The following is a 12,095-nucleotide window of genomic DNA, read 5'->3' as shown; positions in this document are numbered from 1 at the left end:
ATATTTACAACCCTTTCTCTTTTTTTAACCACTTCACTCTCTTCCGGTTTCCTATGGTTACTTGCGTGTTGGTGTGTGCCTTTCTCGTTACTTTGTCTGCTTTCCTCTCTCTGTCTCTCTGTCTTCTTCTCTCCCTCTCTCTCTCTCTCTCTCTCTCTCTCTCTCTCTCTCTCTCTCTCTTTGTCTCTCTCTCTCTCTCTCTTTCTCTCTCTCTCTCTCTCTCTCTCTCTCTCTCTCTGTCTCTCTCTCTCTCTCTCTCTCTCTCTCTCTCTCTCTCTCTCTCTCTCTGTCTCTCTCTCTCTTTGTCTCTCTCTCTCTCTCATGCGCGTCTTTTTAATCATGGATCGTGCATATCACAACGAGCCGCTACCCCTTGTCTCAAGCGTTTCCGTGTGGCCTCTTGATTTGCACGTTCAGACCTCGTATTCTGCAGTGTTTCGACATTTAGGAAATCCATCTGTGCGCGGCGTAAAGGCCAGCAAGTGCGATCGTGCCCCCTGGAAAGATTTTTTCTTCAGGAGAGCGCCTTGCGCGACTCCTTCCTCGTCGAACTTTTGCGTCCTTATGGCACTCACTCCAAACATAAAGGCCAAGGGTCCCTGCTCTCGCTGACGCTGCATTTATTTTGTGCCTCTCTATGTGCGTGGCTAAAAGTCGATCCTCAGGGTGTTCGGAGCGCTCCCGCAAAAGTTTCGTTTTTTCCCCATAAACGCGTGTGTGTGTGCTAGATGGCAGCAGCCGCTGTAAATAGGCTGAAAAAAGCAACGCCGATGCCAAACAGATTGGAGGAGGAGGCACAGTTTTCTGCCAACAGGGGACAGGGGCCCCCCCCCCTCCCTGCGTAGCGTGGGAGGGGGGGCCCCTATCGCCCATGTCCGCTAGCAGGGGGGCCCCCTCCCTGTTCGCGGAACCCTCTGGCGAGATTTATTTTTGTCTTCAAGGAGGGCAAAGATATGTTTTTTCGCGTGTAGAGACAGCAGATTCTGCTTCTCCTCTCGAAGAAACGGCGAAGCGCCTTCCCCCCTTTGCACCCACGCGCACTACGGAGGGTTTCTGTTTGCGCGGCTTCCCTCTTCGTACTTTTTTGTCTCTTGAGGGGCCTCTCCGCGGAGAGCTCCCGTGTGCTTTTTCGCATTCGAATTGCAGTGTCTTTCGTGTGTAAGCATAGGTCTCTAGGCTTCTCAGGCGGCGGGGGGAAGGAGCGAGCGACCACGCTCGGCTGCAGCGGCTGCGTGGCTGCGCTTGTGGAGGCCCCTTTCTATCCTGCGCAGCTGCCCGCTTGCTTCTGCACTGCCTGTCTGCTGTCTAGACACCCCTCTGCAGCGAAGAGCTGCTCTCCTTTCGGAGGAAGAGATGGGGAGGCCTCTGGCTGGCACACAGCTGCCCTCCGCCGTCTGTGCAGGCAAGCGTGGCTTTGCAGCTTGCGATCTTGAAAATGCGTGACAGATTCGAGGAGCTGCGCACATTAGCTGTGCAGTTACACCCAGAGGCAGCTGCCCTGATGCATCGGGGAGAAGCTGCTGGGAGCGCCAGTGCTGCAGGAGGGGGGGGGAGGGGGAGAGGAGGCTCCCCCCTCCTTGCCGGCGACGCTCACGCTCTCCTTTCTGCTGATCTGGAGGCTGGAAGACATCCCGATCGCTTGCTGGCAAATTTCGCCGTCGAAGAGGCTAAGGGGCCCCCTGATGAGGAAGCGTTTCTGAGCGGCTACTTCCGCAAGGTGGCAGTCCTCACAGCAGCCTTGGCAGAGATCGGAGAAAACGTAGAAAAGATGCAGGAGCTAAAAAGAAGGGTTGTCGAAGCCACGAACTCCGAAGAAGAAAAAGGTAGCCGATGAGGAGTCTCAGGAAAAGACCACTTGTGCATGTGTGTATTTGTGTGTATGTGTATGTATGTGTGTATTTGTGTGTATTTGTGTGTATTTGTGCATATGTGTATGCATGTGTGTATGTGTGTGTATTTGTGTATGTGTATGTATGTGTGTATGTGTGTGTATTTGTGTGTATTTGTGTGTATTTGTGTGTATGTGTATTTGTGTGTATGTGCATGTATGTGTGTATTTGTGTATGTGTATGTGTGTATGCGTGTGTCTGTGTATTTGTGTGTGTGTGTATGCGTGTATGTGCATGTATGTGTGTATTTGTGTATGCATGTATTTGTGTATTTGTGTGTATGCGTACAGTCGTATATCTGTATGTGTGTGTCTGTGTACTTGTGTATGTGTATTAGTGTGTATATGTGTGTATGTGTATTTGTGTATGTATTTGCATCTGTGTGTGTCTGTCTGTCTCTCTGTCTGTGTGGGTATGAAGGGGGGTAAGTGTTTCTTCACGCCGGTAGAAGCGATGCGTCTCCAAGTTGCGCATGCCTCACAGCATGGCAGCTTGTGTGCTCAGGCAATGCATGCGCAGCTTTTTCTTGCGAGCAGATGTCTCGCATGAGCTGCACAAGGTGTTGGACGGTACAACTCTGCTCATGCAGAAGACACAAAGGGCACTTGAGACGTTGCGAACGGAAAACAGGCGATTCGCAGAGGCGCAACGAGGCAGCTTGTCAAGTGTTTCTGAGCTGCGCATACGCCACAACCTCCAGCAGACACTTGCTGCGCAGCTGCAGCAACATCTGCAGCTGCTGCAAATGCGACAAGCAGAATACAGACTGCAGGTGAAGAAAAAAGTTCTCAGACAGATCAAACTCGGTATGCTCTACTCGTTCTCCCTTACTAGCCTCCACACTGACTGACGCCACGTTCTCCCTTGCGGAGAAAGGACATACATATACACATATTATGCAACCGTATGTGAATCTACATGTATGCACAAGCACATTTTATCGGCTACACGCATGTAGAGTTACTAACAAATAAACACGGACAAAAATATATATCTATATGTGCACATGTACACACATACATACACAAACACACATACACATACATACATAAACACATACACATACATACATAAGCACATATACATATACATACACATACACATACATACATAAACACATACACATACATACATAAGCACATATACATACACATACACAAATACACACACATACACACATACATACCCATACACACATACACATACATACATAAACACATACACATACATACATAAGCACATATATATATACATACATAAACACATACACATGCATACATAAGCACATATATATATACATACACATACACATACATACATAAACACACATACATACCCATACACACATACACACACACAAATACATACACATACACACATAAACACATACACACATACATACCCATACACACATACATACATACCCATACACCCATGCACACACACAAATACACACACAAATACACATACACACATACATACACCCATTCCTACAAATACAAACACATGTGTATATATATATATATATATATATACAAGTATAGAAGCGCATATGAACATGTATCCACCCCAATCCAAGCGCAGAACGCCCTATAAGTTCGCCTTGCTGCACGCCTTGCGCACTTCCCCCGTTGCAACTTGCACTGATTCGCGAAAAGCAGACGACTAGAGAAGTTTTCTTGTGCAGTTTTGGAGTGGGAAGTTTGCCAGCCGACAGCTGGTGCATCGTTGTGTCGATTTATTTTGCAGTGTATCCTGAGGCTGTGGATTCGGAGATCGAGGGGTTAGTGGACTCCGGGGAGCTGACGGCTGTTACTGCCATCAAGATGCGGATATCGGGAGTGTGTGTGCAGCATTTTTTCTCCTTTTTTCCTCTAATTTGCTTGCACACACACCCCTTCTCTTTGCAGAGTCTCGCGGGACGGTAGTGGTGAAGCGGTGGGAATGTCTGCTAGCCGCTTCTGGCGCGTCGGCCTGTAAGAGTATTCCTCTCTCACGCTGACAGCTGCCTTCCTCTCTCCCCGTGTGCGTGCGTGTTTGGGTATGTGGCTGCACGTGTTGCTCTGGTGCATGCGTTGCAGAGCAACCAAGCCTTGCGCAATGCCACCGCAGACTTGCAGTTCAAGTATCGGGATATTCGCCGCTTAGAGCAAAGTCAGCAAACGTTGCGTAAAGGGCGGCGGCAGCAGCGTCAGTGCGTGCAAGGCAGCCGTGTAGCACCGTGCGTGTGCCTTGCCGCCGTAGGCAGTCATGCAGAGGGGATTGGTTTTAGATCAAGAGGCTCGCTCAGCGGCTGTATTCGCCCTTACAGGAGGCAGACAGAGGGAGACGGGCAGTTTTCGTGCAGCCTCGCGAATGTAGGGGAAGGGTGTGTGTCTGTCTCTGTGTGTGTGTGTGTGTATACACACAGGCGTTACTGAGCTGCATCAAATGTTTGTTGAGCTGTCTTTTCTCGTGGAAGCGCAGGGGGATATGGTGGAGCATATCCAGTATTCCGTAGCTCAGGCCAAGGAATATACAGGTTCGCTGCATGCAGCAGCATGGTCTGCGCCGCCCGAGTAGATCCTTCGTTAGAGTCTCTCTCGGGTGTCTGGGGAGGTAGGAGAGCGTTTCTCATGAGGCACGCTCTGCGGGGGTGTCTGGGCATTTTACTTGCTCGTGGCAGCAGCGTGCAATTCGACTTTGCCAGCCTTCTGTGCGTGCTCCCGCAGCAAAGGCAGAAAAGGAATTGTTGCAAGCGCGGCGAAATCAAAAGTCTGCTAAGGCGGTGAGCGTGGTCAAGACGCTTCTTGTTTACCCTAACCGTTCGAAGGGACGGACAATTTGAAGGGGGTTTAACATCGCATCCTCCTGAATGCTTGGTATAAATACCTGTTTGGAGGTGTACCTCTATGCGATGTGCAAGTGTAGGTACACGCACATACATGTATTTACATGCGTCTGTAGTTGTGTATTAAAATGTTTGCGTAAATATGTATGTACATGTGCTTCTTTGTGTGTACAAATGTGCATATATGTATACATGTGAATACATGTGTGTGTATGCTTGTATATATTATGCGTGTATGTGTGGGGTGTACACAAACGCGCACCTCGTGAGTGTATGCATGTCCGTGTATTACGGCTATTAAATATACATGTTTGTGTATGTTAGCCGAAAGTATGTTGCGCAATCTTCTACACACATAAAAATACAGTTCTCAATGGAGTTGTGTGTGTATGTGTGTGTATGCAGAGGATGTTTTGGATAACGGTTATTTTCATCGTCCTTGCAGCACTGGTGCTGGTTCCTGTGATTGTATCCCTCCTAAAATAGCGACCCTTTTAGATACGACGCAGGCAGGCACGAGTTGAGACATGCCAAACGGCCTCTACGTTTAGATGTGCTGCTTTTATGTCAGCGCCGGCTCCTTTCCTCGTTTCGACCACTCGGTGTGCAAAAAAGCCAGAGGCCTCCCGCGAACGCTCAAGGGTGCTGTGTACTAAGACGAACTGCCAAAATAGAGGCACACACAGATTTATTGCCTTTTGCTCCTGTTACTACGCGCATTCAAGAGGCGCTTCTTTGCAGAGCCATGTCCACCCTCTCTCGTTTCCCCCTTCCCCCCCCTCCCTCCATGCCAAAGTTGCACACAAATGCAAAACACGCCGCCCCGCGCGTGAGGAAGACTTGCACTCACAGCCAACACAGGGGGGAATGCCGCACAGCAACCACCCCCCGTGCAGTCGACGTCTTGCCTGCCTTCCCCTGCAGCAGCTGCGAAAGAAGGCTCTGCGAAGCGTGGCGAGACGCGGATAGCGGCTGAGAGGCGAATTCATACAAGCGACTCACAAATGCGCGTGCTCCAAACGCTGCAGAAACACAAGAAACACACAGAAAGCGATCTCTAGCGGAAGCGGAAGCAGCGCGCTAGAAAAATTCAAGCTCCCCGCTCCAGCCCTGCTCCTTCCCGCGATAGAAGACTGCATGCAGAATTTTTTTTCGAAAAAAAAACCACCACGTTGCAGCGTCAGGCTCACACAGGCCACTCGCAACAGCAGTCGCCAACACGCCTCTCCAACACTCTTGCCCTCTCTCTCTCCCCCACCCCGTGTTTGTTCCTCTTTCGACTCTTCCCACGATCTTCGCCGCAGCAGCACACAGACTTCAGCAGCGCCTCTCTAGCTAGCTAGCCAAAGAGAGACAGCGTCTCGCCTTACAGGAAAAAGGCCGAAGGGGCTGCTGCGTTCTCTGATCAAAGAGGAAGCCAAAGAGCAACTCCAATAAAAACGCTGCATACAGCGCCGCTGTCGGAGACGGTCCTGCTGCTGCTGCTTCCCTCTGCCGCAACTCACTGCTGCTGTCATGACACCGCCGCTTGCCGTCCGTCACTGCTGCTGCTCCTGCTGCGAGTTCATAGGCAGCAGTCTTCCGTCGCTTTTGAGTGTCACGATTCTGAAACGCCATGGCCAGAGCACCCATGGGGGTCGAATTCACCCCCTCTTCTTCTTCTCCTGTTTTGCTGCTGCTGAGACGGCGACGATCAGCAGCAAAGCGGCAGTCGCTGGCAGCACTGCTGCTCTCCTGGAGAGTAGCAGCGCTGCTGTTGCAAGTACCGAGCAGCGCAAGTTGACTGGCATCCCCTTCAGACAGCGTTTCGGTAGAGCCCTCTGCCGCGTCTGCATGCGCTCGCTTGCGACGTAGACGTCGACCACTGGCCCTTTGCTGCAAACTCGCAGCAGCGGCAAACTTCTTGCGAGCATCTCCCCCCTCCCAGCCTCGATCTCCTCGCCGAAAGGCTTCCCAAGCAGGCATGATAGCCAAGGCTCCCCGCGACGTCAAACTGCCAGCCGTCTGCACCTGCCGAAGCCACCGACGCAGCATCAAAGTCTCCGCTGCGCACCACTCACTGAACATTATGTCCAAAGCAACGAGATCCGCATGCGTCACAATCTTGAAGAACCTAAAAACAGTCCACACAACGCCTTAGACACACAGCAGCACTGCTCTGCCACGCTGCCACTCCCCCCACACAGCCCTCCTACGCAAAGGCTAAAGACAGGCCAAACACGCCACCCCCTTCAATACAAGCATACACATGCATACACATACACGTAATAAACATACACATAATACAAATAAACATACACATAATACACATACACATACATACACATAATACACATACACATACATACACATAATACAAATAAACATACACATAATACACATACACATACATACACATACACAAACATACACATAATAAACATACACATAATACACATACATACACATACATACACATACACATGCACATACACGTAATACACATACACATGCACATACACATAATACACATACACAAACATACACATGATACACATACATACACATACATACACATACACATGCACATACACGTAATACACATACACATGCACATACACATAATACACATACACATGCACATACACAAACATACACATACACAAACATACACATACACAAACATACACATAATACACATACACATACACATAATACACATACACATACATGCACATACACATACATGCACATATATGTAGAGCGGCCTTCCAAACGAGAGGACAGGTCGCAGTTGTGGCGTTGCATCTATACACATATATATACATATATATACATGTTCATGTTTGTATTTGAATGCACTTACCTCTTGACGATTCTCTGAGCCGTTGCACACGCGCAGAAGAAATCCTCCAGCCGCAGACCTCCCGAATGTGCAGCGCACAGTCGCAGCCTCTGCCGTTGCTGCTGCTGCTGCTCGTCTGCTGCTTCGGCGATATCGCGATGCAGCAGCAGGAGCAGCGGAGTCAGTACGGCAGCAAAGCAGCTGGAGAGGAGAGACATAAGACTGCTGCAGGGATAGGGCCGAATCTCCGTGAAATCGCAGACAAGAGGCGCAGCGCCCACAGGAGGCGAGTGAGCAGCGGCAGTGTCGCGTGGAGCGGGCGCGTACCTCGCCGCGCTGCTGCCTTCGGGAGCTTCCGAAGCAGGCGAGAAGAAAGCAGCAGCGGCTGCTGCTGAGGCAGCGGGCTGCAGAGAAATGAGCTGCAGCCTACTAGGTCCGAGAGCTTGCACGAAGATGCGATTTTCGCGGAGGGAGAAGGCAACAGCAGCTGCGCCCACCGCAGTGTGCTGCTGCACGGCGGCAAGAAAGAGGGAAGCAACGCCTTCAGGCAAGGCTTCTCTCTCCAGAGGCGCTTTCTGCCCGCTTGTTTCTGCAGGGTGCCGGCTGGGAAACCGCGCAGTGTCGGCAGTGGTGGAAAGCGGCGCACCTGCGAGTTGCACTTCGTTTCGCGTTGCATCGTCGCCACCGTCCTTCATTATTTCTGCAGCCTTGAGAGCCGCCACGGCTAGCAGATCCTGCGCTGCAGCATCCGCCGCCCTATATGTGACTCCAGAGGCAGAGGCTGCTGTACAGACAGCTGATGCTGCTGTCTCTGCTGCTGCTGTCTCTGCTGCTGCTGCAATGTGTTGCCTCATGAAGACCGGACCGCAGTTTTCGCTCCAAGTTCTCTGGAGTCTCTGCAGCAACTGTGTCTTGATGCGACGTGCTGCAGCATGATGCCTGTCTTGCAAGCTCAAGAGGAGCTTTCTATCAGCAAATAAGCCGCCGAGACACCACGCAGCTGCTGTCACTGCTGCGCTCGGAAGGAGAGGGGGATTGCCGTCTCCGCTGCTGCTGCTGCTGCTGCTACTGCTGCTGCTACGGCCCCGTTTCAGGTGTCTCTGCAGCAGCAGTTCGTCGGCACGGAGTCGGCGTACAATGATGAGTGCCTCACGCCGATGCAGGAGAGACTCTCGGCAGTCCTTACACAGCAGCACAGCTGCACGAGGCACTGCCGCACATGCTGCTGTCTCCAGTGCTTGCTGTGGCAGTCCTTTTCCAGCGGCTGTTCTTTCTCCCGCTTCTCCATCTGATGCTGCGGCAACCCCCTCGCTTGCTGACGCATGCGTAGCGTCCACCGCTGCCGAGGCTGCATCTGCGGCTGCATCTGCGGCTGCATCTGCTGCACAGGTGCTCCTCAGATCCTTGCCGCAGCGATCACAGTACCGACTATGGATGCATCCCCAAAAGACTTGCCGCCACGCTGCTGCTGCTGCTGCTGCTGCTGCTGCTGCTGCTGCTGCTGCTGCTGCTGCTGCCCCTCCACTTGCTTCTCTGGGAGTCGAACTGTCAGGCTGCTGCCCTGCTGCTGCTGCTGCTGCTGCTGCCTGCTGCTGCTGTTGTTGCCGCTTCTGTGCAGCTGCAAAGCGGCGAAAGGCCTTAGCGGCAGGGAGACGTCTCAAACAAAGCTCCCTATACGCCACGGCAGCGAGAGTCGCCTCGACAGCGGCTGCCGCTGGAACCTGCGCTGCAAGGCGTGCTGGGGGTGGGGTTGGTGTGGTGTCTCTCCAGCCAGCAGGTTGCTCAGGAGCGGCGTGAGGCGAGCGGGGGGGCCCCACAGCAACGAGGAGGCTGCGGATATCCGCCGACGAAGGCAGCAGCATCAAAATTGGGGTAGCCAGAGAGGGGCTCAGCAGCAGCCGTTGCAGACGACTCGCTGAGGCTGTTGCTGCTGTTTGTGGCTGCGGGGAGCCATCAGGGAGTACGATCTCACACTCATCCGTGTCGCTGTCGCTGAGGGTCGCCTCTTCAGAGCTGCTGCTGTTTCCGCAGTCTCTGTCGCTTGAAGCTACGTTGCTGCCGCTGCTGTCAGAACTGCTGACGCTGCAGCAGCTCACATCGCCTACCGCCTCCTGCTCCTGCCGCGTCTGTCGCAGCCGCGAACTGTGGCATGCGGGGGCCCCTACGCCAATTCCGACAATTTCGACGTCTGAGCCGCTGCTCGGACTGCCGCTGCCGTTCCGGCTGTCTGTACAGCCCGTGCGGCAGCGGCTGGGGGGGGGAGGCCCCCCTGAGACGCTCATGCAGAGGAATTAGAGGAGCGCGGCATCTCCTTGCTCACGGGTTTACAGTGCTACCAATAATGCCTTAACTCAAAGCAATCTCATGCGCAACATTCAACTATCCGAATACCCTACGCGGGGCCCTGCTGCAGGGCCCCCTCTACTCACCATAGACGGAAATCTGTACTCTAAACGTTACACCGTGGGAGGAACTCGGTTCAACTAGGCTCAAACGCGCGTAGGGCTTTTTATTGCTCTAAAGAAGCACTTTGTGCCACTATAAACACCATCCCGCCAAGGGGGTCGGGTCTTTTTCACGTGGTTCGCAGGTCAGAGGGGTCGCGTGTTTTCTGCACACCGAACCTATGGCAGCGCCCGATTCTGCCACTCGTGAAAGCAGAGCACTGCTGGAATTCAGGATTGTAGAGGCGTCGAGCTAACTGTGCAAAGCTGCCCAAAGCGGGCATGTTCTGTTCGTCCTGCCCTTTCACGCGGCGCTGAGCGGACCACGATGCATCATGAACGTGGCATGCGTTGCACACCGCCGCTCCCGTGGAAAGCGGAGAATTCGAGGGGGATTAAGAGGCTGCCAACGAGCGCAAGTATTTGGCAGCAAAACGGTAGAAGCATTAGGGAGATTACGCACGCATGCGGCCCCTTACAGCCATGCCGGTGCATCCAGCTGCAGCAGCACATCTCCCGCACACGGCAAGCCAGGCCAAGAGCAGCAGCTGCTGCTGCTCTTGGCGTTGCTCTACGCTTCTTGCAAGTATTTGTGTTTTATTTGTCCATTGAGTTAATCCATATATTGCCACCCCTCTTTATCTTTTATTTCCTCTGCAAAATGGGAGAAGAGGCAGATACGCAAGCCTGGGATGCAGCCGTCAAGGAGTACCTGGTGGACACTGGGAAAATTGCCGCCGGCGGCGTTGCTAGCGTAAGTGTTTTCCAGTAGTGGATGCGGCGCACGACTCTTTGATCTTTCTTTACTTTCACAAGGATGTGCACTCCTACGCGATTTGGAGAACCCGAGTGTATGCCAACTGCGTGGTTACAGCAGATGGCGCCGGTCGGGGGTCCTGCCGCGCTTTCGCGCTGTACCCGCAGGTTCCTCCTTTGTTTGGTGTTCAAATGACGCATGAAGCATTTCATGACGCGATTTGTCGTCTCATTTCTATTTTCCGAGGGTATGGCGCCGCGCGTTCAATATCTTCGTCATGTTAGCCTTCCGGCTGCGCACTGCAGGTTTTTCTGTCGAGAACAGTGCTTCATGCATCTTGCTACTCACTGCTTGTTTGCGAGTACACTTTTGCCTATTCTTTCACGGCTCCCTCGATAACTTTATGAAGGGGGGCAATGCAATTTCCTGCACACGTGTTCTAGCCGCTCGGCGTTGCATGTTCCACTTGTTCTACGGCGTTTCAATATTCATGAGCAACTTGGGGCACGTCTCTGTTTGGTAGCATCGGCGAGGTACAGGAAGTTGTATTGAGTGCCAATGTTATCGCTATTTAATGTGTAGTGGGGCGTGCCGCTCGGTTTCATATCAAAGGCCTGAGTTTCAGTATCGAAGATCGTGTGATTTCCTTTGACTTGTGCGGAGGAAGCAGCGGAATACTGGATGTAGAGGGCAGTGCTTTGTGTGTGTATGTGCGTTTTCAGATTGCTGATGGGTGCCGGATGTTCGGTGCCGCCATTGACAATGGCGACCCCTGGACGCAGTTGGTGAAGAGCGGCTATCAGATCGACGTTCTTCAAGAGGACGGGTCCACCACGACGTGCGATTGCGACGAGGCGGAAACTATGCGACAGGCGATTGTTGATGGACGCGCACCCAATGGGGTGTACATTGGGGGCGTCTGCTACAAGTTGGCGGATGTGGTGAGTTGAAATTATGGCAGCAACACAGCACAGGCGGTCTTCTTTCTACCTGGGGAAGGGCACGTATCATTAGTACATCTGCACGGACTTTCGCTCTGGAAAAAGTGCTTTCAGAAGACTAAGTCCAAGCCGCTGCTTGATCTGGATCGAGTTGTGAACGCGTTGTGCGTAGAGTAGTAGGGTCTTTAACGTGTTTGAATTTTTTTGCAGAAACGCGAGTTCACCTACAACGATCAGAACTACGACATCGCGATCCTCGGAAAGCAGAAGGGCGGTGGCTTCCTGATCAAGACTCCCAATGACAGCGTTGCCATTGCTCTCTATGATGAGGAGAAGGGGCAGAACAAGGTCGAGGCGTTGAACACAACGCTCGCTTTTGCCGAGTATCTATTCCAGGGCGGCTACTAGGC

At 52.3% G+C, this 12,095-nt stretch overlaps 3 protein-coding genes across 3 annotated transcripts; 2 read left to right on the top strand and 1 right to left on the bottom strand.

Annotated features, from left to right (window-relative positions):
• Nucleotides 1–1,435: 1,435 nt before the first annotated feature.
• LOC34621515 (syntaxin-1B) lies at nt 1,436–5,205 on the top strand. The gene is made up of 7 exons (XM_026335983.1): nt 1,436–1,823; nt 2,426–2,695; nt 3,639–3,730; nt 3,971–4,043; nt 4,300–4,410; nt 4,601–4,656; nt 5,125–5,205. The coding sequence occupies exons 1-7, from the start codon at nt 1,436–1,438 to the stop codon at nt 5,203–5,205; spliced, it is 1,071 nt and encodes a 356-aa protein (XP_026191768.1).
• A 360-nt stretch (nt 5,206–5,565) lies between these two features.
• LOC34620414 lies at nt 5,566–9,762 on the bottom strand (the record flags this gene model as incomplete). Its single annotated transcript, XM_026335980.1, has 4 exons — nt 5,566–5,741; nt 6,090–6,210; nt 6,496–6,832; nt 7,565–9,762. Coding segments are annotated over 4 exons (2,832 nt in total), but the record flags the coding sequence as incomplete, so codon positions are not given.
• An 886-nt stretch (nt 9,763–10,648) lies between these two features.
• On the top strand, nt 10,649–12,093 carry LOC34623443 (profilin). Its single transcript, XM_022736566.1, has 3 exons — nt 10,649–10,741; nt 11,467–11,685; nt 11,896–12,093. Exons 1-3 carry the CDS (start codon nt 10,649–10,651, stop codon nt 12,091–12,093), a joined length of 510 nt encoding a protein of 169 aa, XP_022590868.1.
• The last annotated feature ends 2 nt before the right edge of the window (nt 12,094–12,095 follow it).

The sequence above is a fragment of the Cyclospora cayetanensis genome, unplaced genomic scaffold (genome assembly GCF_002999335.1).
Source record: "Cyclospora cayetanensis isolate NF1_C8 unplaced genomic scaffold, CcayRef3 CcayRef3_contig_88, whole genome shotgun sequence".
Taxonomy (NCBI): Eukaryota; Apicomplexa; class Conoidasida; order Eucoccidiorida; family Eimeriidae; genus Cyclospora; species Cyclospora cayetanensis.
This window is presented reverse-complemented; position numbering and strand designations above follow the sequence as displayed.